This window comes from Protomyctophum bolini (genome assembly GCF_963924005.1).
Source record: "Protomyctophum bolini genome assembly, chromosome: 2".
NCBI classification, from domain to species: domain Eukaryota; kingdom Metazoa; phylum Chordata; class Actinopteri; order Myctophiformes; family Myctophidae; genus Protomyctophum; species Protomyctophum bolini.
Window position 1 is genome coordinate 30,720,814 of NC_137863.1, and position 26,343 is coordinate 30,747,156.

General features: G+C 42.8%; 1 protein-coding gene and 1 pseudogene across 2 annotated transcripts in view; one reads left to right on the forward strand and one right to left on the reverse strand.

The window, feature by feature from the left end:
* LOC308331100 (glutaminase kidney isoform, mitochondrial-like) overlaps nt 1-6,527 on the forward strand; it is a 21,217-nt pseudogene extending 14,690 nt beyond the window's left edge. Inside the window, exons 12-17 of the transcript XR_013966272.1 lie at nt 910-1,178; nt 1,882-1,974; nt 2,394-2,455; nt 2,997-3,073; nt 3,475-3,538; nt 3,762-6,527. The product of XR_013966272.1 is annotated as a glutaminase kidney isoform, mitochondrial-like (transcript). The remainder of the gene's footprint in view (nt 1-909; nt 1,179-1,881; nt 1,975-2,393; nt 2,456-2,996; nt 3,074-3,474; nt 3,539-3,761) is intronic.
* Nucleotides 6,528-17,833: 11,306 nt separating this feature from the next.
* Nucleotides 17,834-25,571, reverse strand: LOC308333890 (elastase-1-like; the record flags this gene model as incomplete). The annotated part of the gene is made up of 7 exons (XM_080790404.1): nt 17,834-18,013; nt 19,172-19,314; nt 20,131-20,267; nt 21,091-21,216; nt 23,156-23,256; nt 24,976-25,076; nt 25,532-25,571. The coding sequence occupies 7 exons, from the start codon at nt 25,569-25,571 to the stop codon at nt 17,834-17,836; spliced, it is 828 nt and encodes a 275-aa protein (XP_080646530.1).
* Between the last annotated feature and the right edge of the window lie 772 nt (nt 25,572-26,343).

Consider the following 26,343-nt stretch of genomic DNA (forward strand, 5'->3'; position numbering starts at 1 on the left):
TAATGTCAAAATCTTTAAAACCCGATCTACAAGCTCACCGTGATTCGTTGTGTAACAAAGTGTATAGGGCTTATCTGGTTAATGTCAGTGTGGGACATCCTACTGCATGCACAGTGCCAAAATTGTTATTACAATTTACAATTTACAATTTAGGCCTTTAGCAGACGCTCTTAATCCAGAGCGACTTACATTAAGCAAGAACAAAAGCATGGGAATACATCACATAAAAAACATTCATCATGAAACATGCGTAAGCTAAGAAAGTAACAGTGGAATATCTATATAATGAAACTTATGCGTATAAACTATACATATATACTACTATGCTATACATATGTACTATGGCGTGCTATGACTATATACAATGCAATTCTAGTGCTGACTACATAACATGCTATAAGTTTTAAATGCTATCTAAGTCTACAGAAGTGCTATCTAGGGTAGAGTAAGTGCTATGGGCCATGATGGAGTCTGAAAAGGTGGGTTTTCAGACTACGGCGGAAGATTGGGAGTGATGCTGCAGTTCTGACTGCCATGGGAAGTGCATTCCACAGTTTTGGAGCCAGAAGGGAGAAGAGTTTGGGACGTGTGGAGCGTTGTCCCGGCGTTTTTAGTGAGGGTACTTCCAGCTTCCCTGCGTTAGCTGATCTGAGTGCGCGGGAGGGTTTGTAGGGTTCAATCATACTTGCAAGATATGGGGGAGCCATACTTTTGGTTGCTTTGAATGCCAGCATCAGAGTTTTGTATTCTGTGCGGGCAGCGACCGGGAGCCAGTGGAGGGAGCGGAGCAGGGGGGAGACATGTGAGAATTTTGGCTGGTTGAAGACCAAGCGAGCTGCGGCATTTTGGATCAGCTGGAGAGGCTTAAGTGCACATGCTGGTAGGCCAGTAAGGAGGGAGTTACAATAGTCAAGTTTTGACAAGACTGTTGTCTGGATTAGGAGCTGGGCTGACACTTATTGGTGTGTATTTACTTGAAAACAAATGTCAGCATTTTGTCCCAACTACTGTACAGTCACTCATTCCCATCATCGACATCTCCTCAGGTGGGTTTGCCTGCCAAGTCTGGTGTGTCGGGCGCAGTGCTGCTGGTCATCCCCAATGTCATGGGCGTGATGTGCTGGTCTCCTCCACTGGACAGAGTTGGAAACAGTGTTCGTGGAATACATTTCTGTCAGGTAAGAGTAGGATTTAGGGACTAATCATGTGACGAGTTAACTTTCTGTTTTATTACTGTATGGCAGTGGTTTGATGAGCACCATTTGATGAGATTTTGCCTCTCAGACCCAAGACGTAGAATATTTTGTTGTTGTTGCATAAGATTTTGTCCAGAATTCCATGCTGTATTGATGTAGTACCATAGGAGAGACAACAGGCAAATGTTGATAAAAAGTAACAATTATTTTATATTCTGTAATTGTAGACTTCTTGTAAATTAAGTAATGCAGATATTTAAGGGTCCATTTGGGTCATTTAGCTGGGGAAAACCACTGTATTTTTTTAACAGTTTTCTGAAAATCCTATGTTTCTATGTCAGTGGTGCTCAACCTTTTTCATGTCAAGTACCCCCAGAAATGTGTTGTTCCAGGGACCCCCCCCCCCCCCCCAGAAGCAAAGATTTGAGTTCAAAACGTTCGCTCTGAAAGAATATATATTCAAAGATTTGCACCACATTGTCACGATTTTTCAAAACAATAGCAAATCTACAAGCTCGTAGTGCGGCACTCGGTGCCGCGCTATGAGCTTGTAGATCTGCTATTTTTTCAATAACTAAAGTATAATGCTTAAAACACCAAAAGGGGTTTCTGTCCTGAACCAGTGCAGCCTTTTAATTGTGCTATATTTCCATTTGAACTGGCCATGTTTCTTGGCTCCAAATAGGAGCTGGTGAAATACTTCAACTTCCACAACTATGACAACTTGAGGCACTTTGTGAAGAAGCAGGACCCACGCAGGCAGGATGGAGATGACAGGGTGAGACAACTTTGTTACTCACCTCTTTTTTTTCAAGTGCGTAAAAATGTCTTCTAATAGAGCGCCAAAGTTACTCGCTCATCCCCTGGTTCTGCCTGGTTCACGGAAGTAATTCCTCTATGGAGAATAACATGGGGTCATCTGATACAGTCTGTTTCTAGCGAAAATGTAACTAATTCAGTAGCAGTAACAATGGCGTTTTCTCTCAGTCAGTTGATCCTTCATATCCATATGAGTGAAACGGCCGGGATGGCATGTTTATTTTTCAAACACAGTTCTTATATGAGGCGATCTAAAATCCCCCTATGGGGATTACAATGCAAATAAAAAGTACATGAACCCGTGGATTTGCGCCCTCTACCGATATTAACGTCAGACTTTGGTGCTCTATAAACACTAACATTTCCCTCTATTTACAGAATATGACGGTCTTCAACCTGATGTTTGCCGCTTATAGTGGGGATGTGTCAGCCATGAGAAGGTAGTAAGTAGTGCTACACAAGCAACAAGCTTGATTATTATTTGTCTTAAAAGCCCCTTCAAATCCTGGTCTCTAAACTGCCTCCCCCTGGCCTGATGGGAAAGGAACTGGTTGGAATAACGTGTTCCTTCCACACGCTACGTCCAACCAGGGAAACTTCCCCCTGTCAGGTGTAAAGGATCAACTTGGACACTCTACTCAGGCATGAAGCATGAGTTCAAGTACGTTGCTCTCCCCATGGCCCCCATATATGGGGACTAGGTTGGCGGAGGGTGTGTAGAGCCCAGGATCATTAGATAATTGACACAGGGGTGATAAATGGGTTACAAAATCGTGGGATAAAAATGTAGTAAAAAGCATCTATATGCCATAAGCATCTATATGCCATAACTCTGTCCTTAACACTATAAAACAATCACTTTGTCATATCTCGAACGTGGATGACCTACGATGTCGCAATGCGTCGCAAGTGTTGTGGGCTTTCCCAACATAGTGACATTTTAGTGAGGCTAAAGTTAAGATTTAGTTTTTCTTTCCTCAGGTTTGCCCTCTCATCACTGGACATGGATCTGAAGGACTATGACTCCAGAACAGCACTGCACATTGCTGCAGCTGAGGGTGAGCTCACCTCCTTTATGAGACGCACGAGCAGTGCCCCAAATCAAGCTTTTAAGGCAAAATTCATATTCATTCATCAACATTCATCATACTCTGTCTGAAAGGCAGATTATGTTCTACTGCTCACCGATTGCCTAAAATAATCATTTTGATAATTGGATGTTTTTAGGGTTCCTGTGACATAATGATGTGTATCATCACCATACAGTACATCATCATCATACTGTACTTATGCAAGACTTGCACACTTGCACAGAATTGAGCCTTTCTAGTTCCCCCCCATTGTTGCACACCTGAACCTTATTTTAAATGTGATCATGACATCATTTACGTACATGTGTCAATGAGAGGGGCTATTTCTCCCTGAAACTTGAGTGCTTTATGATCTGTTTTTCCCCCAGGTCATATAGAAGTAGTCCGTTTCCTCATCGAAAACTGCAAAGTGAATCCGTTTGTGGAAGATAGGTAAGATTTGTGTCTCTCTAACTGCTCTCTCTCTCTCTCTCTCTCTCTCTCTGTTCATCTTTTTCACGCCATCAAATCTTTTTTGTCCAACCACGAAACAGCAATCAATAGGTGTGAAGAGGGGCACAACCACGGGCGGGACTTGACAACGGGTGAATTAGATGGAAACTGAGCCCTCATTTTGTGCAACTAAAACTATGCCTCTCTTGTCATTATTGCTCAGATGGGGCAACTTTCCAATGGACGACGCCATGCAGTTTGGCCACAGTGTCGTGGTAGAGGTGCTAAAAGACTACCATGACCTCTACAACCAGAGGAAACAGGAGACAGTTAGAATAGAATAGTCCCCAATTTTGTCACATTATATGTATATACTGTGTATGCACATACTGTACAGTAGGTGAAATCCGTTCTCTGCTTTTTACCCATCCTATTACAACTAGGACAGTGTTTCCCAAACTTTTTCATGTCATGGACCCCCAAATTGACACTAATAATTAGCCCGTGGACCCCCATTTGAAGAGATATGCCAGGGATAGATATATGCCATAAGAGAAGTTTTTACGGCTCTAGCAGTGATTCTCAACCTGTTTAATTTCAAGGACCCCCAGTTTGACATGCAATAGTCTACGGACCCCCATTTAATGGCATTTCTATCTCTGGGACCCCAATTTTTATTTTAAAATCAATGTTAATTTAACTCTGAGAGTATACAAATGGAACCATACGGACCTGAACCCGAACCCGTCCGTTTGGTTCCATTTGTACTCTCAGAGTTACAGACCCATAAGGGTCTATTTGGTTCCTAACTATCATTTAGCCGGGGGACCCCCTGGAACTCCCTCGAGGACCCCTGGGGGTCCCCGGACCCCACTTTGGGAACCACTGAATTAGCAGCAGTGAGCAGCCATTCCGGCGCTCGGGGAGCAATTCGGGGGTTAGGAGTCTTTCTCAGGGACACATGTCGGCACACTGCTGAGCTGGCCCTGGAAGCGTACCTCTGGGACAACCAGGGGCTCTGGCTCCCCAGGCGGGCTCAACTAACCACTCAGCTATGGCCGCCCCCAGTTGAGGGCATGGTGGGATTTTGTAGGGTCGTCTTTCGGAACACTTGGATTTTTACTCCGCAACATTGTACAATTGTCATTTCCCAGCAAGCCAAATGACGTCATCATGACGTTATGATGATGTCCTCCGGTGACTCCGGTGACGTTGAGGCCAGATCACAGCCCATATGCGGATGATATTTACGTCATTTCCAGGACGTCTTCAGCAGTTGAAATAATATAGCTTATTCTGGGCCAGATCTGAACGGTTATGATCGGACTCTCTCTGATTCATCCAGGGACGTCCATCTTAGTGGGCAGAATTTATGTTTGTTAAAATCAGGTGATATTCTGGGCCAGATCTGACTAGTCTTGAATTGACTTGGCCACAATAAAGACGTCACTAATTCGTCCAGGTCCTGACCGTGCTTGCTATTCTTTTGGCACACTCACAGTCGGGACTTGTACGATGAAGTATAATTTGGTCCAGTGGCAAATGTTTGGTCTGAACAAGGCTTTAAACACTGAATCACTGACAAATTGGACCTTGGATTCATTGGGTGTTACGAAGTGATTGTTGGTTTGTCCAACATCATCACTGTAACATACTGAAGAAGTATAATTTATTTAGCTCTTAAGATTCTACTAAGAGTCTAGCAACCCCCCAAACTCTGTCTGAACGTATTAAATCACACACACACACACACACACACACACACACACACACACACACACACACGCGCGCGCGCGCACACACGCACACACACACACACACACACACACACACACACACACACACACACACACACACACACACACACACACACACACACACACAACTAGTTCCACCAGGACTGCCTTTAGAGGAGATTGCACAAAACTAAGGCCGGCTATCAGCAATTGGAAATGGAACACACTTCCAGCATATGTGGTAGTTCCTTTGGCAGCTTCACTGCTGCCAGAGTGAAAACACTAATATATCTTGTATACTGCTAATGCATGCTGCCCTGCAAAGCCAGAGTGCAGTATTAAACTACTTACTTTATTTGAGTTATATATGTTTTATCTTGTGACAAAGTTTCAAAGTTTAATTTCGTTTTTTAGAGTAAAAGCGTTATAATAATAAAGTAACTACAAAACCAAGGCAGAGTGCAGTAACAAAATGTTGGAGGTCACGGCTCACGGGTCAAATCAGTCATTCAAGATGTTTAGGGCATGTGAATGACGTCATGAATCATGCATAAGGTCTCCTCCAGGTCTGCTCAAGAGGGGCGCGACAACGCAAGCGTAAAAAAAAAAGCGAAACAGAATCCAGGTCTGGTGAGTCGCGGTCGTGTGCTTGTAACGAGCACGCGCACAAACAAATTCATGGGACCGCGCTCACGTAAATACGCTTGCGTTGTCGCACTGTGACTTCTCCGAGCAAAAACGCAGGTCTCATTCAAAATGAACTTTAGGCGCGTTTTATCACTCCCCATTTGCAAGGCCCTTTATAAATATTTTATGTATATTCCCATATACACTTTTATATCTCCCTGCAGTCGTTATTGGCTACTTTGTGTTATGACATGCTACACAAAGTATGTGTGCTGTTACTGTTGATTGTGTGGCTTATATTATATATGTCTCCGCTGTCAAACATCCAGCTCATGTGGAGTTAGAAGGCTTCTTTGTTGAAGAGCTTTTTAATACTTTCCATTGGTTCAATATATTTTCCCATTGGTTCAATATATTTTTTATCAACATACAGATGTGTTCAGTAGCATTGATTTATGACAACAAAAAATCTAAAACCTAAAAAATAGAGTTGGTTTCTAACGGACAGCAACGATTGGTGTGACCATATGGAAATTAGCTGAAGATACATGTGGTGCAACATAATGTAACATAATGTTTATTATTGTACTGTGTCCCAAATAAATATATATATTTGTAACTTTGTAGATTGGCTATTTGCGTGCGTTATTACTTTTATTCCACACTGCACATGTCATCTTTTGGTTGTAACTTTGTTTTGATAATAAGTGCTCTATAAAATAAAGGTTATTATTATTGCCTAATGCTGAGGCCCGATTCAGTTTTTCTGTTTCTATGTCAGTGGTAGACCTCAACCTTTTTCATGTCAAGGACCCCCATAATTATCTGTATTTGGCTGAGGAGTGAGGACCCCCATCTGAACATGTGTAGTTCCAGGAACCCCCAGAAGCAAAGATTTGAGTTTAAAACGTTCGCTCTGAAAGAGGAATATATATTCAAAGATTTGTGCCACAGTTTCAAAAATAGCAGATCTACAAGGTCGTCACTATGAGCTTGTAGATCTGCTATTTTTCAATAGCTAAAGTATAACATTAAGTCAAGGCATTCTCTCTTCCAAATGTGCACACATGCCTTTTAACATATTACTGTTCACTACACCGTTGTATGATTTGGTTCTTTGAACAGGTAGCAGAAACAACCCATTAAACAGGTTTGTTGTGTAGTCTCAGATTGAAATACTAAACGTCATACTTAAATAAATTCTATATATCATCATATCTGTTATTAACACTATGCCCACATCGCATGAAAAATGCAGAAATGATGGAACCGAGGGTTAAACCTTGATCTGTGAGACAATTAACATACTTTATATTGTAATGCACCATTGCAGCAAGTAAAATAGAACATTTCAGTAAAAGGTTGCATACAGGCATAATGCTTTTGCTTAAAATATTACACAGACTCACACACACACACACACACACACATACGTTTTATTTGACCTGTGAAGCAGTTTCCTTTCATAATAGCGACAAACCCCTCTGCATCCACCAGGTGGCAGTGTGTAACCATAATTTTTTTTTTCTTCTCACAGACAGCCCAGATCTGATGTAATGGAGTCGTCACGTCACTCCCATCAAGCTGAACAGTGCACCGTGCGTGCATATTTTTTTCGAGGCAAAAGCAGTCTGGCTGTTTAGGGATATATACTGCATGACTCATGGCAGCCTGACAGACTGCCACCAGCAACATAAACCATCATTGGCTTGACAGCTTCCCCATCATGATCCTTCACGCGAGTATAGTTCCTTGGCTCTGCAACAGCTGGTGCTGGGGGTACAGTGTAGTTCCTTGGCTCTGCAACAGCTGGTGCTGGGGGTACAGTATAGTTCCTTGGCTCTGCAACAGCTGGTGCTGGGGGTACAGTATAGTTCCTTGGCTCTGCAACAGCTGGTGCTGGGGGTACAGTATAGTTCCTTGGCTCTGCAACAGCTGGTGCTGGGGGTACAGTATGCCTGCATGGCAGACAGACTGACTGCCACACGGTAATGCCCCCAGCCCCAGCTAATAAGAGAGTGGTCAGAGTACTGAATAAGCACTTACTTTGAAGCCCACCATGCACAGTGCAGTGGTGCATGTGGCCACTGGCCAGTCAGCCTTATGGCACTTCATCCATGTTATTGGGGTACAAATGTCATGTGTGCACGGGCTGTGCAGAGCAGAGGTCTAAAATCCTATTATACAGTATCACAGACAGTAAACAATATTGTTTCAAGCAGTAATGTACACAAATCATGATAATATGTTCAACTTAATTGGAATGGCAAAACACTGAAAACAGTATTGGTTTTTGGTTTTAGTTTGTACAGCAATGGAAATAAATCGACATCTCTTCTTGACTTCCAGCCAGAGGTGATGGATGAGGAGGATATTTTATATTTTTGTTTTACTTATTCTAGTGACTCAGAGACCACTGGAAAGACGGGTGGCAGCCGGTTGCAGTATATGCGTTGGCGCCTCAGCCCTTTGTCTTCCGTGAGGAAGAAGCCCAACATTCAAGCCGCAAGCGGAGCCTACAGCACCACCATGGGCCAGGTGGAGCCTGCAGAACCATTGAGTCTGGTGCAACGCACAGGTGCTGGACCTGGTGAGAGCAGCAGTGGACCTGAGACGTAGGAGGGGCCCGGATAGGAGTCAACCTACAGAGCCTAGTCCTTCCACGTAGGAGGGGAGGGGCCCGGACAGGAGTCAACCCACAGAGCCTAGTCCTTCCACGTAGGAGGGGAGGGGCCCGGACAGGAGTCAACCCACAGAGCCTAGTCCTTCCACGTAGGAGGGGCCCGTACAGGAGTCAACCCACAGAGCCTAGTCCTTCCACGTGCCAGATTGAGCCCGGACAGGAGTCAACCCACAGAGCCTAGTCCTTCCATGTGCCAGATGGAGGCGATCCTCCCGCATACCCAGTCCCAGCAGCAGAGTATAGTTCAGGAGGAACGGATTGTGTGGCCCTGGTTTTTCCCTAATGGGACTGATCGAGGGTAGCTAAGTGCTACTGGGACGCAATTCGGAACTTGATCACCCCGTCTGGGTCACCTGAGTGAGGGGTATGATATTCGAGAGACCCGAAACCTTGATGACCTTGGGATACATCACTGAGGATACATCACTGAGGATACATCACTGAGGATACATCACAGGTGCATCCATGTGATGTTTTGTTTTTGTTGTAGTTTTTTCTTTTAGGAGTGCATACCACGCAACTCCCGTCCTCATGCTGCACCACTTCATACCCTAGAGAGTGCACTGACCAGCTGTACAGTATCTCCATCTGGTATGGAGACTGCTGCAGTGCCTCGGCTTGGAATTAAGTCCCGGTGAGGATAGCTGTCAAGATCATTCATTGAACTTTCCCAAGCTCACAGCGCGTCGCAGCGTGACGCGTTGTGAGGTTGTGAGGTTGTAGATCCACTAGTCCCTTCCTAACATTTTAGTCTAGTTTTTATTTGTTGATGAAATTGTCAATACATTTTTAGTCTTAGTGTTAGTCATCATAGCTTAGTTTTTATTTAGTTTCCATTTAGTTTTCGTCAGTGGAAAAAGGTACAGTCGACGAATATTTTTCGTCTTAGTTTTAGTCGACGAAATCAACACTGGGTCAGAGAGGCCGAGGTTGTGGAGTGCCTTGTTAGGTGGGGAGCATTATACTGTATGTTAAAGTGGATTCTTTGTTTGACAGGCAGCCAGTGGAGGTCAAGGAGGACTAGTGTGGGTCTCTGGAGAGGGTTCCCAGTGAGCATGGGCAGCTGTCTTTTGAACATAGAGTTGTTTCCTCATTAAAGGGCATGTACAGGATGATGCCAACCTGGCCTCATTCTCACCTGTCTTCATGAGAAATGATGCAGGCTTCAGTTCACGACACGTTTGCCTTCTTCCCCCCCTTCAACTGACACTATAGACCGGTGGCCGGCTGTAGAGCACCGAGTCGGTAACGATGGAAGTTGGAGATCCATGCCGCACCTGGATTAGCAATACCCGTGTCAGAGTACCCGTTTCACCCATCTGTCCCTTTTATGCCCATATATGGAGATTTCTGTATATCTGTCTCGCTGTGTCCATTTATTCCTAGGCTAAATATGGAGTTCTGTATCAGTGCCCAAATGTGAAGTGTTGTGATGTCAAAACAGGCCAGCTCCATAGATTTAGGGGTGATCAGGACCAGATCCTGTGCAGAGGCTTTTGTGCTGGTTCTGGACAACCGGCTATACGACGGACTCGACATGGGGAACTGCACTCCCTGTGGTGGTGTGGAACACCTGTGTCGAATTTGAAGTCAGTGGGGCGAACGGTTCTCGAGTTACGTGGATTTCAGGCGTACATACGTGTGACTATGTACGTGGAGTTTACTGTAGGTACGCACAGAGACTTGGCTTATTTAAGATAGATGAATGGTGCATTTATATAGCACTTTTATCCAAAGCACTTTAGATTGTGCATTACAATGCATTACATTCACCCATTCAGTCTCACACACTGATGGCGGAGGACACCAGGCAAGGCACCAACCTGCTGCACATCAGGAGCAATTAGGGGTTTAGAGTCTTGCTCAAGAACACTTCAACACTAACTCTGGGGGACACTCTATCCCTGAACCACTGCTGCCCCCCATTGTCTGCATGCAACTATGCCAAATTCCTTGTCTTCTCAAGGATCGTTGACATCCCTAGGACACAGGAGCAGCTGGTTTGTTGGTGGGATATTAAGCCTCCATTTCCTCAGGAACAAGTCCCTGATATGCCTCTATATCCTCTCCTGTGATCATGGGATGTCCTGGGATCAGAATAAACTTCAGTAGTAATCATTTTGTTTGTGGCATACTAAAACCTTTTCACCAACACAACAATCACTCCTTAACATTCCAGTCCATCTTCTGCTTCTCCTATAGGAGACATTTTTGCCTCGTTGTCTGGATAGAGATCTATTTCCAATCTGTGAGGCCAGAAGAGGATGAGCTCCTAAAATAAATGCTCAAGTGGATTGATCCCCATCTTGAATTTATTGCTTCATAGAACTGCATCATATTCTCTCAGCTTCTCCACTTTATTGTTTGTTAGAAAAATATATTTTGGAAGAGGGCTCTGCCTTCCCATCTCCCCTCACAGACACTGGTCCTTGTTATCTTCTTCCTTTTCCTTGTTCTAAGGCTCTTTGATTTCGTTAAATGTCTAGTTATTGAGTCATAATGCAATGCAGAACTAGCAAAGTAGCAACAGAACAAAGTGGCAACAGAAATTCTTATATGCCTGCCTAACAGTGCTGATATAATGTTTGTGAGAGTGTGTATATAATGTGTGTGAGACACAGGGTTATAGGGTTAGCCGCATGCACGCGCACGGACGCGCTCGCACACACGCATGCACGTCTCTTGAGTCTTGCCACATTGGTGGATTGGATTAGACTAAACAAATGTAAGGCCCATGGCTGGTGGTACACATTGAAATACAAATGGACCCTACATTTTGTACACTCCCAGGGTTAAATCAACACAGGAAATTATAGTGTAACACTTGTATACCGGTATCTCTCACGCTATATACTGTAGCTATTTATTCTATCTGTCTCACTGGAGTTGCGTCTCACTCTCCATTCTGATGGTTGTTGTAGGTCAGGGTCAGTCAGGCCAGAGGGGGGAGAAAACACAGCTGTATTCGTGTACTTTAGTGAGACCGCAGAGGATACATGCGGCCGGACAGTGTCACACCTGAGGTAGAGATACATACATCAACCAGGAAAGCGCCGAAGATAATTACACGTCCGCACGTGCTTCGGCCACTTGAGACGAAACGTCCTGGGGATTGTTAGGAAGTATTTGAATTCATAGGCGCTCACCCATGGAGGCGTGTTTTCATTAGATTAACAAGATTAATCAGGCAGAACAAATTGGAAAAATGGATTATAATTAGCCCCACAAGAGGAGTGTTTCTCAATAACCTTCTTTTTCAGATATTATATTACGGATACTGTGACCTTTAATTTGATTCCACTGGGAGAGACAGCAATTATTAGGAATTATTCTCTCTGTATTCATAACAGCTAAATAGTTATTACATTTTCTGGTAAGAAGAGAAGAGGTTGTTAATTACGAAGCTACTTCAAAACTCTTCCTGTTAATGAAAAGAACCACTTGAAGCAAAGGGAGGTGAACACGAGGTCAGAGTAGGGTTAACAGTTGGATATGCCAATGAAAATATAGCTTTAAACAGTGCTAAACAAGACTGTATACTCAAATGATCTACAAACTAAATGTCTGTCTTATTTTTGGCAAAGAGGTGTAGGAGGGAACAGTATAAAGGCCAAGGATAAACACCTGGGGGACCTTGCATGCTCAACCAAAGTATTTAGGGTTTAAATACTTTGTACACACTGTATGTATATTCATTACACACTGTGTAAACCATCCATCCATCCATATTCAACCGCTTATCCGTAGTCGGGTCGCGGGGGAAACAGCTCCACCAGAGTGTTCCAGACGTCCCTCTCCAGGGCAACATTAGTGACTTCCTCCTGGGCGATCCAGAGGCGTTCCAAGGCCAGTGAGTCGATGTGTTTCCTCCAACTGTGCCTTGGTCTGCCCACGGGGTCTCCTCCCAGTGGGACGTGCCTCGAGGACATCCTAGGGAGAACATTGAGCAGCATGGAGTGTTGGAGTTTGGAAGCGCTCGTTGGAAATCACTCCACTGTCCTGCTTCTAAAGGTCACATAATGCAGGAGGCAGCAAAATGTTGTGTTATTGAATATAACTGTTGTGTTATTGAATATAAGCACTTCCAAACTCTGACACTTAATAATCAAATGCAGGGCATTTCCTGACAGAAAGTAGCTCATAACGTTTCTATGGTGGATTTTTATTAAACAAAAACTTTGCAGATAGAAAGAGGATAATTCAAGCTGCAATGTTGGTGAGTTTAACATTGTTTAATGCAATCAGACAGGACTTTTCTGTTTGGATGAATGGGCTGTCAAGGCCAGAAAGTAGTTTTTTGCCACTCAGTGGGCGTTCCCACATAACTTCCAGGTACGATGATGTCACGTGAGCACCAAGTGGAATATCACCCTGAACTGTGGAGGGCAGTAATACGCAACAGCGTCTACACTGCCGGAAATCCCAAAAGAAGAAGAAGAAGAAAAAGAAGAAGAAGAAGAAGAAGAAGAGGCCTCATGTTTGGCCAGAAGTCTGATTTGAGTGTTTGTTGGGGACCTGGAGTCATGAGGTGTACAGTACAGCCTACCAGTACTCGGTAAGATTAAGAATAATAATTAATTTTGATTATATGGGGATATAGTTGAATTAGTGTCATTTAATAGTCAATTTACAGAGTTTGGCAGGTGCAATGTTTTGTGAGGGAGAGCTGGGACGCTGCTGGAGTCAGTAAAGGGGGAGTCTGACATGCAACAGCCCCGACACATGCGTGGCTGGTTAAGACTCACACGTGGCTCCCGACATGCGTTGCCGGTTAAAACTCACCTGTGGCTTCCCTTAGCCCCGCAAGCAGAACCCGAATGTAGTAAAGTTTCTGACACTTTTATGACTTTACTGCATTGGGTCCTGCTTCACGCTGGGCTGTCGCCAGTTACGCACAAACAAATACAATGTAAACACGCCATGAGACGGACTTCTGCGCGCTTTTACCATGTTTATTCATGTATTGACATACGAATGTGCGAACTATAAGTACCTTACATACCATACCGACACATCTCCTGTGTCGCGGAAGCCGTTAAGTATTTTTAATCCATGATTGATTAAAAATGTCGCTTCTTCCTACCTTGTTTATTGACACCTCATTGTACCGCCTATCTGGCTAGCTAGTGGTGCTACAGCTATGACGGAGCAGATCAGAGGCAGGGACATAGCCCGCAAAGCCAACCGCACATCGGGAGGCGGTACAATAAACGGTAAATAAACAAGAAGAAATCAAAGCGACATTTTTAATCAAACATGGATTAAAAATACTTAACGGCTTCCGCGACACAGGAGATTTTATCAGAGGTATGTAAGGTACTTATAGTTCGCACATCCGTAAACAAACACAATAAAAAGCGTCGTAATACCGCGCCGATCGACTAAACGATGAGTTTGTGTATATCCGCGTCCCAACAATCGCATTGAAAAATCTTAGCGTGACCAGGAACCCTACGGGTCAGCCCGGTTCGGTTCGGATTGGGCTGACCCAGGGGGTTCCGAGAGGGGCTAGGCTTCCCTGTGAGGTAGGGTTAGGTTTTTTTAGGGTATAGTGCCTGTCGGACTGTAGTATGTATATATGTATTTGTAGACCAAATACATTTTGTATGATTTATCATGTGATCTATTGTAGGAGGACGAGTAACTAACCTACACTGTACCTAACCTACAACCTTTCACTGATTTTCCCCACTGTGCCATATTGTATTTGAGACTGGGTTTTACCAGATTGTTTGTTGGGCCATGTGCCATAGTGGTGTTGAGGACGAATACTGGCCATTAATTAATAGTGCATGGTTTGGATTTTGTTTGCTGTACTTTATTTACTTTATTTGCTTTTGGTTTTGCTATTGTTTTGCTGTGTTTAGTTTGGAGGAGGCCCTGAAGCCTATCACCTATATTTAGGACGACCGTTGAGCCGATTCTACTCTATGGCTCCTAGACATGGACACTTTCAAAGAAACTATAGAGAAACGGTTGAATGGCACTTACACCGCCTTCTAATGAGAGTGCAAATTCTGTCTTGGAAGAGCCACCCATCGCTTAATCAAACATATGGCAACCTTCCCCGTGTTTCTTCACTAGTCCGATCCAGAAGAACACAGTTTTCCGGCCACTGCTACAGAGCTGACAATGAGGTTATATCTTCCCTTCTTCTCTGGAGTCCTGCCTCAAATCAGACCAGAGGTAGAAAACTGTCATTCCCTGATGTTATCGCTAGGGACACAGGCATCAGTAAGCAGGAACTGGGGGTGGGGCAATGAAGGACCGGGAAGTCTGGCGTGTTATTGTGAAATGGTTCAACCGTACCAACCTGGTTTTATGCTAACCTCAGTTACCATATTATACATATACAGTATATGGTTAATGCTATGATTAATGTGTTTGTAGGATCCCTCACTCAAATGTGTGAGGGTGGCGTCATTTCCCTAGTCCTGCTACATAGGTAAAGACAAATACTGAGTGGGGTAAAGAGGGGTAATATTCAGAGAAATAGTTTAAAGTCAGAGTGCTGAGTGCACTCTTTCTAGTTGCGCTTTATTTCTATTTTCTTCCAAAAGCACCCACTTGAGTTTATACCCTTAACACACTCCATGTGCAATTGCTTCGTTTGCATATTTCATTTTCGTTTTTTGACCCAAGGTTTCAGAAATGCTGAGGTAGAATAATTTGAATGACCCCACAAGGCAAATATTTATAGACTGCTAAAAAAGGGTAGGGCTTGCTTAAGCTGTTTGGTTTGGGCAGAAGAATGTTTATCTGGCAGAGCCAGGAGTTGTCTAGTCAATAACCTCCCACAACTCTCTAATATTCTCCATGTTTAGGAGCACTCACAAAGCAAGTCAGCTTTGTGAGTGTGTGTGAATGAATGTGAATTTGTGCAAACAGCCAAAACTGTCCTGAAAAATAATTATCAGGAGACCACAAGGGGAAATAAACATTAGGCCTACTGTGTTTTGTATTCGTTGATGACATGTATTATTGTTGTTTTTTTATATGCTATATTGATTCATTGAATTACATAGGATCACAATGGGAACAAGTTCCCAGGACTTTTTGTGCTTTTTGCCTTAATGTCTGCTGCACCACGTGCTATTTACATTTAATAAAGTATGAATTCAATCAATTAAATGTTTTTGCTAGCATGCAACTTTGTCCATAATGTGCTTTCTGCCATCCTGTCCCTGACTGTCAAATAATACGATCCAATAATTTGAGTTCCCCTAGAAGTCCTCTGACATTTTCTACTTGGCACTTTCTATTTCCTAAAAGCTGATCTACAGGCTTCCATTGCGTTGCCCATGTGACACGTTGTGAGCTTGTAGATTGACATTATTTAAATTTCGATGTCAGGCCTAAAAGCAGGTCTGCAGGGATGCTGGGCTATAATGCTGGGTATATAGGCTAGGGGTGATCAACTTCGATGATGGAGAGGGCCACTATATTTACACACTCACTCCAGAGGGCCACATTGCATATTTCTGTCGTAGCAAAAATGGCCGATCTACAAGTTAAAAAAACACGTCTCACTGCGACACATTTTGCGGCAATTTTTGCTATATTTTAATTCAAATCCTCAATAACCTTTTTTGGAATCCTTTTTTTATTTAATTTCAAATGCACTTAGTTATAGTTTGTTTTATGAACTAAATCCAAATACATTAAAAAATACTAACATAATAATAATAATAATTCAAGCGGGTCATGTTTGGAATTGTAACACCAGAAAATAATACTATATCAGTATTCTGATATTAACCTGCGGGCCCCATTAAGTGATGGTGGGGGTCGTATGATGTGGCCCCCAGGCCGCCAGTTGCCCGCGTATGACATAGGAAACACACATTTCCTTATATTCTCTTACTATATGCTTTGCATTATGTTGTCTGTTGAAATGGATTTAATATTGAAACTGAAAGGCCAAAACAAAAGAGAGCATCCCACACACATCCCATTTAGGGAGTGACTCTGAAAACTGCAGTTTGAGTGCAGGTCCTACTGTATTCTTATGTACTAATAACCCACCCATAGGTCCTACTGTATTCTTATGTACTAATGACCCACCCATTCATCCCAAATGCACTCTATACAGTATCCACAATGACTAATGCATGCTTAGTGGGCCTAGCCAATGCCCTGACGAACAAAGAAACTAAATCAGGCCAGTATAACGTGATGACGGTGTTGTTTAATACGGTTTATTCACAGACACCATGCAGGCAGAAATCAAGCTGAACACGTGTTCTCACATCTTCACCGAGATCCTCTCCTTTTTAACCCATGATCTGAAAAAAGACAGAGATTAATATCCGCAAATGTGACAGGAATGGACTATAGGCCTATGCACACAGAATAACTCTTACTTCTGGACCGCTTCGATATGCTTCCTTCACGGGTGTTACCGATGATACTAATTAAGGCTCTGTTCCTTTTAGTGGGGTTCTCAAACCTTTTAATTTTAAGGACCCCCATAACTCTGAGAGTGTATAAAAATGGAACCAAATGGACCCGTAAGTTTCCATTTGTACACTCAGAGTTACTATACCTGTGCGGGACCATTTGGAACCCACTTAAGAACACTGAGACCCACTGTCACTGAGTGTTTCCAGTGAGCCAGCATGCACAATAGCAGCACTCTGACTCTGTCTGAGCAGAATGGAACAGAACCTTCATTTGTATCATCAGTAACACATGTGAAGGAAGTGGCTCAAGTTCTTTCCAAAATAGTGTATGTACATATAGCCCATATAGCTAGCTAGATGGAGTACGGAGTGACCAGTGTTTATTTTGATGGCAAATCTTTATTTTAGTTTTAGTCAGTCTTTTGAATTTTAATTTTAAATGTATTATTCACCTGGAATAATTTAGTGTTAGCCTATAGTTTTAGTTGACTAAATATCATAAGATTTTAGTTGACTAAATCGGCAATTGTTTTAGTCTACTAAAATGTATTTTGGCAGGCCTTGATATGGTGTCCTAACAGCTGATTTTACACTCGCAGTGACGCGTTGTAAGCTTGTAGATCTGCTATTTTCAGCATGCAACAAAGCATAAAATTACTTGTCTCTTACGTATACTGGATCTCTTCTCCACTATAGTCGAGTCCCTTCCTAACATTTTAGTCTAGTTTGTATTTGTTGACGATATATTTAGTCTTAGTTTTAGTCATCATAGCTTGGGTTTTCATTTAGTTTCCATTTAGTTTTTCGTCCGTGAAAAAAAGGTCGGCGAACATTTTTCGTCATAGAATTAGTCGACAACACTGGGAGTGATACTGACCGAGTTCATCCAGCCGATGTAGTCAGAGGAGCGGGTGAACACGGTGGGTTTCTTGTGGGCGTTGCAGCCGGAGGAAGACACGAAGCTGGTCACACCGTGGACGACCCACTGGCCGTTGACGGAACAGTTCAGAGGTCCACCAGAGTCACCCTATAGAATGTGATAATGACAACACAGTTGACGGAACAGTTCAGAGGTCCACCAGAGTCACCCTATAGAATGTGATAATGACAACACAGTTGACGGAACAGTTCAGAGGTCCACCAGAGTCACCCTATAGAATGTGATAATGACAACACAAACCACGTCAACAAAACGTAACCTTCCCGTGTTGTACTGACGGCCCCCACTTTTCAAGGCTCATTTGTGGAAAAAGAACATTTGAATGTCTTAATATTCTTCCCTTAGGGTACCTCTTGTCCTTTATGTATAGCTCCCAGGAGGAGAGCTTGTACAGTACAGTACAGTACAGTACAGTACAGTACAGTACAGTACAGTACAGTACAGTACCACTCACTTCAGACTGGTCTGATTTTAGTTTCAGTTTGTACAGTATGTTTGTGTTTTGTTTTTTTATGTCACAAGGTGACAAGGTGACGTGTATAGTCCATGTTGGCGTTTTCTAAATTGATGTAATTTTTTGTATTTTTTTAAACTGCCAATACTCATAGTCGTTTTTTAGGATATTTCCATTGAAAAAACAACAACATAGTCTTATATTCAGCACAATAGGGTAACACAACACCTGTTGGCTCAACTAATTAGTGGGCTGGCCACATATACAGCAACCCGAGTTTCTTTCCTATCGGTGTTGAACGATGCCTTAAAATGTCCTTTTTGTGACTTAATTATAGACTCCACCATTGGACAAAGAGACGCCTTGCATGAGACAACAAATCTTTACTGACACAACAATTCATTCACTCACTAAAGCACTGTGACTAACATGTTCCATATGTGACAGAGGGGTCAACGTTGAACGGAAGTTGTGCTATTAATGGTCAACAATACAAATTATGCTAATTTTGTGGATTCATTTATTTTGGATGTGTGGCCCCCAGCGCCAGAACTCTCACCACGGGACTCTGGCAATCAATTTACCTGTATTATACTTTGAGCCTGCGACATACTAGCGTCATGTCCAGGGGGTGTACTTGTACATCAAGCTGCCTCACGCTACAGAAACAAGAGATAGGCTCCTGCCCTATGGGCCACATGGCTCGGCAAGGCTACTTACTTACTTATACTTTGAGCCTGCAGGCTGTAACGGTTTCCACACTCTTTCTTTAGGTAAAAAAAAGACCTCACCTGGCATCCAGACTCGGCGGCGCCTCCAGCACAGACCATGGAGGCCTTGACGGTGCTTCCCCACCATCCATAGCTGGTGCACGTCTTGTGGTCAACAACGGGCAGGTAGGCCTGCTTCAGCTGGGCAGACAGGTTTCCACCAGCTGGGAATAATAATGACACAGAAAAAGAGATGGCTTAGTGGACTACACAAGAATGGGCTCTAGTATGCACACAGAATACCCCATAAGAGAGAGAGAGAGTGTACAAATTGAAAGAGACCCCCAAATTGAGTGTACAAATCCATTTGTACCCTCTCAGAGTTACACACCCTTACCGGGCCATTTGGAACCCACTCAAGGGCACTTTAATTGAGACTCACTGCCTGGTGTAGCAGAATGTTTCCAGCGAGCCAACATGCACAATAGCAGCACCCTAAACTCTGTTTATTTTGACCAGAATGGAACAGAGCCTTCATGAGTATCAGCGGTACCACCTGTGAAGGAAGTAGGGAAGCTATAGGGGCCCATAAGTTCTTTCCAAAATGGTGTGTGTGTGTGTGTGTGTGTGTGTGCATAGAGATAGAGCCCATTGTAAGGGGATGGGAATGGGAGGTTCAAAGAGCACATCAATTAATTGCATGCTTTCCTACAGAGAGCATTTGTTATATGAATGTCTATTTCTAGTTTAACCCATTCAGGACGGGAACCCCTTTTGGTGTCTTAAGCATTATGTTATGCTTTAGCTGTTGAAAAATAGCAGATCTACGAGCTTCAGAGTGAATGTTTTTAACTCGTATCTTTGCTTCTGCGGGGTCCTTGGTACAACATATTTTCAGATGGGGGTCGGCGGCATATTGCATAATCTTTGGGGTCCTTGACATGAAATATTGAGAACCACTGATATAGAAACATTGTCATGATTTAGAAGACTTTTTTTTAAAAAATTTCGAATAAAAAAACAGTTTCGGCCAGGCTCACTCTGAGTGCGTCCCCATCCACTGATGTAGCAGGGGTTGTTGTGGGGCAGGACCTGGCCACTAGGGGGCAGTGCACCCAGCTGGACGTTGTTGTTCAGAGTAGCATCGGAAGAGAGCTTCAGGAGGGCGATGTCCCATCTGCGAGTCAAGAGCAACATTCCCAGAAGGTTTCAGAGAATTGACATCTTTGTTTGCATAGCCTATCTTATCTTGTGTTACTCTCTGACTATTTACTGTGTTCCAATTTTAAGCGCACCATGGGCCACATTCGCCACACGGGTTGAACAGCTTTCAGTGGGTTCATGACATTGCGCAATATTTTATGTATTTTTGGGCTATTTGATCACGCATGGATTTGTTCTATAGTCAGGGGTCATCAATGTGTCCGTAGACTTGGTCTTGTCCGTGGCACATTTTTACACGCCATTATAATGTTGTTCTTATTGCTGATCATGAGACCCATTGAATGTCAAGTCTCGGAATATGTTTGACACCTTATTTACTACGACACTATGGCATATAGCCGACAGTATGAAGAGTCCAACTGTTGAAGCCTACTAGTGGCTTCCGAATTCTATGAGTGTACAAATGGAAATGCAAGGGTCCATTCGGTTCCATTTGAACACTCAGAGTTACAGATGCGTGATGGTCATTCAGGGCTAGCTTTTTATTAAGTGCTTCTGGTGATATTGTCTCCATTTTGTATGTCCGTGGCAAAAATGTAATTTTGACAAAAGATGTCCACCACAATTCAGCATGGCGATGACCTCTGGTACATTTACTACATTATGTTTTCAGTGGGATCATGAAAAAGATCAGTTAGGCTTCAATTAAATAGGATACTTAAATAGGTGCCGGTGCCACACGCCAAAAGAATAGCAGAAATATACAAGCTTGACTTGTAGATCAACTATTTTTGATGCAGCAATAACTAGGTATAATAAATAAGAGTTTTACAAACCCTAAAGCGACATTGTTGGAGTTCCATCTGGGGTGGAGGTGGACACGGCTGACGCTCATGTACTGCTCAGTGCCCTCTTGGCTGTTGAGGTTGTGTTCTCCCAGAACCACACGCCACGTCCTGGTCCTGTGGAGCAACAAGGTCAAATGGTAAATGGTGCATTTATATATGGCGCTTATTGTGCATTACATTCACCAGTTCACACACCAATGGTGCAGGAAACCATGCGAGGCACCGACCTGCACATCAGGAGCAATTAGGGGTTCAGTGTCTTGCTCAAGGACACTTCAACATTAACTCTGGGGGAACCCGGGATCGAACTGCAGGGTTCCCATTCCCAATATTGAGCTGTTTTACTGGCCACTCTACCCCTGAGCCACTGCCGCCCACACAAGGCATATACAGTACATCTCATGCAAAAAACCATGAAACCAGTGGTGGAAAAAAAAGTAAAAGTATCAATACTGTAGTAAGTAAAAGTATCAATACTGCAATGTACTAGAACTACTCTGATACAAGTAAGGAATGTGCTACATGTCTGGAATTCAAAATTCACTTGAGTAAAAGTACTGGCCGTCAAAATGTACCAAAAGTACTCATTATGCGGAATGTCCCATTTCGAGTTTTCAAATGTATACAAATCTTTATTTAAGTTAATGTACTTAGTTACTTTCCACCACTGCAAACCATAAAACTAAGACAAGGAATGCTTTGCTCTGCTTTTCTGGCTCATCTTGCCTAGAAAGTTTGCTGAGACACGCAGAACAAACAAAGTTACTCACAATTACTGTGTACACTTGCTTTTATAATGTGTATTAAAGAGACAATCTGGGCAAATGTCAGGCATTTTACCAGAAACATTCCGTTTTTTTCCCCTTTCAAATAAATGTCCTAATTACAGTATATTTCTTCGTCCAGTGTATGCCTTCACTTCAGGTCCTTTCCTATACATTATTGTGAAGTCTGTCTGAAACAGGCCAGATAACACTCTAATATATCACTTGTAAACTGATGTTTACAATCAATGTCTAAATGCCTGACCTTTCTGACACTGATCATCTGGACCTGCAGTGCGTCAACTCTACACATTACTGTAATGAGTTTTAACTGTTCAATAATGTACCAGCACATTTTAAAGTAGCAGTTGTAGAACCCCTAATCAAAAAAGCCAACCTGGACACCTCTGTATTATCCAACTATCGACCCATTTCCAAGCTTCCATTTATTTCAACATTTTTAGAAAAAACAGCACTTTTACAGTTACAGACTTTTAAATGAGCACAAAATCCTTGAAACATTTCAATCTGGTTTGAAAGCTATCCATAGCACTGAGTCTACTCTGCACTGCTCAAAGCTTTTAATGATCATCTCCCCCTAGGACTCATCTTAAAAAAACATCTATCATCTATACACAGATGACTCCCAAATATACATGCCCCTAAATAGAAATAGCAACAGCCCCCTATCCCCTCTCTTTGAATGTTTAAAAGATATTAAAGCCTGGATGGCCCTACATTTTTAAAATATAAATGAAAGTAAAACTGAAGTAATAATGTTCGGACCAAGTGTCATTAACGCTCCCCCCTTAAACCTGGGCCCACTTAATAATGCTTTTAAACTTGATACACAAATAAATGCTCTGGTTAGATCTAGTTTTTTATCATTTGAGGCTTTTATCACAAATCAAATCAGTTTTATCTTTTAAGGACCTACAGTAGAGCGAGTGATACACGCTTTTATTACACTCCCGTTTTAGCTGCACTCCACTGGCTCCCAGTACGTTTTAGAATCCATTTTAAGATTTTATTGTTTTTTAAATCTTTAAATGGATCAGCGCCAGTTTATGTTTCCGATCTCCTAAAACCCTATGTTCCATCTAGATCACTGAGGTCAGCCAATCAAATGCTCCTTGTCATCCCTAAGGCACGGTGTGAGAGAAGAGGCCACCGAGCCTTTTCAGTCATTGCTCCTAAACTGTGGAACCAGCTTCCTGGCTCCAACACTACCTGTTTTTAAAACACATCTTACAGCTGCGCTGCTGATGACGTCCGTGTGAAACTCTCACCTGTCCACACAGTGAGCCGCGGTCATCACCCATCCTCTCTTGATCAGGGTCCCTCCACAGGTGTGGTGGAAGCTGCTCCCAGACTTGTACTGAAGAGAGATCTGACGATGTAGGGATAGTTTTCCATTAGCAGTCATATAAGAGTCCTCCCAGAATGAACCCCTCTATGCAACCCCTGCCCAAACACACACAAGAATACAGCACACACACATACTGTAAGCTGCACTCAATGTGATACCCCCACACACACTCTAAAGTTGAGCAGCTTAACACAGTTCTTTTCAGTGCTCTGAATTCCAGTCCTGTACAAGCACAACGCCTTTGATCCCCTCAATGGCATTCACTATGTCCTTATACAGTCACTGCTGCGGTCACAAGACAACTATGTGGGTCTCTGTCTCTCATCACACACACACACACACACACACGCACACACACGCACACACACATAATTCATGTAATGAACTCACTGATACATATTGTCATCTTGGCGGAGCGCCCAAGGACGAGGATTCGAGTGCCGCAGAGGCCTTAATTTTTAATTGGATACAATTTCACTACGCAAAGTGAAGTTGGCATTAATTGACGCAAAATTGCCCATCACATGACCAAACAAAAAAAACACTTCGATATAGCCCTTCAGTGACAGTACTGATCGTTTACAATGGCCGTGGTGGAACCAAAAATGGACACTTTGCGGTTTGTTCTTCTATACGGCAGTGAATGCTGGACCCTGAAGCCAACCCTTCTGAAGCCAAAACGTCTCTTGACGAGCGCTACACCAGGATGTAGTACTGATGTAGTACATCAGCAAGAGTATATTAACCAACAAGAACATGTATGATGGAATGCCAAGGGCGAGCATGCACAAAATAGAAGCCAGGAGAATGAGACTACAGCAGGACACTGCCAGAGACACAAAGAGCTTCCAGCCAGAAAGTTAGTGCCGTGGGAACCAAAACATGCTGGCACCGGTCACGATGATGTCCCACATTAACATAATGTGGATGTACTCAAGAACGAAGCGCAAAAGCACCAACAAGCTGGCCAGCTGTATATGGATGACTGGAAGCGACGATGGAGGGCTCGTCTCAGCTAAACGACCTGTAGCCCACACTTTTTTTTACTTGAGAGCTACTTTCAAAATGACCACCTCAACAAGATCTACCCACCCCAAAAATGATTAACGCCATTGCTGAAAAGAATGCTACTGACGTTTGTGTGCAACATTATTGGAAAATAAGTAGGCCTATTGCATTGTGGATTTAGGAGCAGACAGGCCCATTATGTCGGTTTTGATTAATTGAACAAGGTGGACCCTCTTAGTGTAATGCTTAATTGGGTCGTCCACTCACAGTTAACAGTCTTTGTATTGAGTTTGTGCGTGAAATGTACTGTAATTCTGCAAACTGTTAATAAATATTTCAATCCATCAATCAATCAATTGTCAATCAATCAAGACGTCACCTTAATTCAAGTGGTAGATGCCACAAAATGCACAAATATATATATTTTTTATATTTTAAGTATTATTTTTAGGGGCATGTCACGTGGTGTACAGCCTTTGTGATCTACCAGGCTTTTGGGCACCCCTGACCCAGAGTACTCTATTAAGAGAGTGCATGGCGGCACGCTTTGATCTCGCCGCAAAGCGGTGTGCTATGGGCTATAGTTCCAAACATTGGAACTATCCCATTGAGATAGAATGAGCACTTCCGCATTCCATTGTTACAATGGGAGTCAACGCTAGTGTCGCCACTCTCTTACTAGATTACTCTGCCCTGACCCAGAGAGAGTTTTTGGAGTCGGCCATCACATACCTGCCAGGGCCATGAGTTGGGACTGGCCACCTCTCCTCCCACAACCTTCTCCTCAACACTGTCCTCCAGATACCTGGGCTGAGGCACCAGGTCAGCCAGCACTGAGGAGCACACATAGAAAGGCAGAGAGATTTACAGGTGGCCATCATTTTGTAGACTAAAACTATATGACGAGATTTTTTTTTTTGCAGTGACGAAAACTAAATAAAAATGTAAAACTTTATGATGACAAAACTATGACTAAAGCATATTTTCGTCAATACATAAAAACTTGACTAAAATGTTAGACGGACTAGTAAAGTAATTTTATCCATGGCTGTGGGGGGGGGGGGAAGCCAAGCCATGCCATGCCATTCTTTAATTTGTAGATATGGTCTATTTTCAGGCATTTCACATAGTCTACTATAAAATCCTATAGTATTCAGTCGACTAAACCTGGTCTAAAACTAAAACATTTCAGATAACTAAAATATTACTAAAAACTATACAGATTATGACACGGTAAACTATCAGAGTGTCCTGTCTGAATCAGCAGTGCTCGTATTCTGACTCTTACCTAGGGCTGCGAGAGAGGTCAACAGCAGAAACCTGAGCATGTTTGCAGCCTGACTTGTATGACTTTCTGCACTGCAGGAGATTTGAACGGGCTACCGTTTTATACTTTTGGCAGTCTCTGGGGTCCCCTCTACTGATCACGTGCGTGCGTGCGTCCGCCGCTCAAGAGTAGCGGACATCCACCTGTGTTCATCCCACCGTTATCACAGCTATATGTGCATTGGGGTTATTTGTACTGGACTCAGTGCAAATTCATTGTGCAAACATTAGGCTACTGTACAAGTTGCATGTTGACAATTGCCTTACTTCTCGTCTCGTAAAGATGTATCAAAAGCATTCATTTGAATATATATTTTTTGCCTATTATTTTCATAGACTACGCATTGTTTATTGTTCATTTTAGATCCCCATTAGTCACTGCCTCAGCAGAGACAATTAAAAAAGGCCAAAAACGATTTACCTAAATAGTCAAAAAGTAATGCATTCAAATATGCCAAGTACATACAAAATCAATATATCAATCAATGATAACAAGAAACACACAACATGAAATAAAAAATAAATAAATAAATAAAAGACAAAATTTAGTAAACTGACAAATATTGGACACAATGTAAAACAATCTCTTCCCTCTTTCCATCATGCTGCACCCCATTCGACTGTTTCAGTCTAAAACCAACAAAATATTATGTAATGTTTAAGCTGGGTGAAAGCACCTCTCTGTAATCAACAGCTGGGAAGACAGATAGGCAGGTTTATGTGACGTTTACTGTAGATGTACTTTTTATTTTTTAACAGAATCAAACTTGCAAG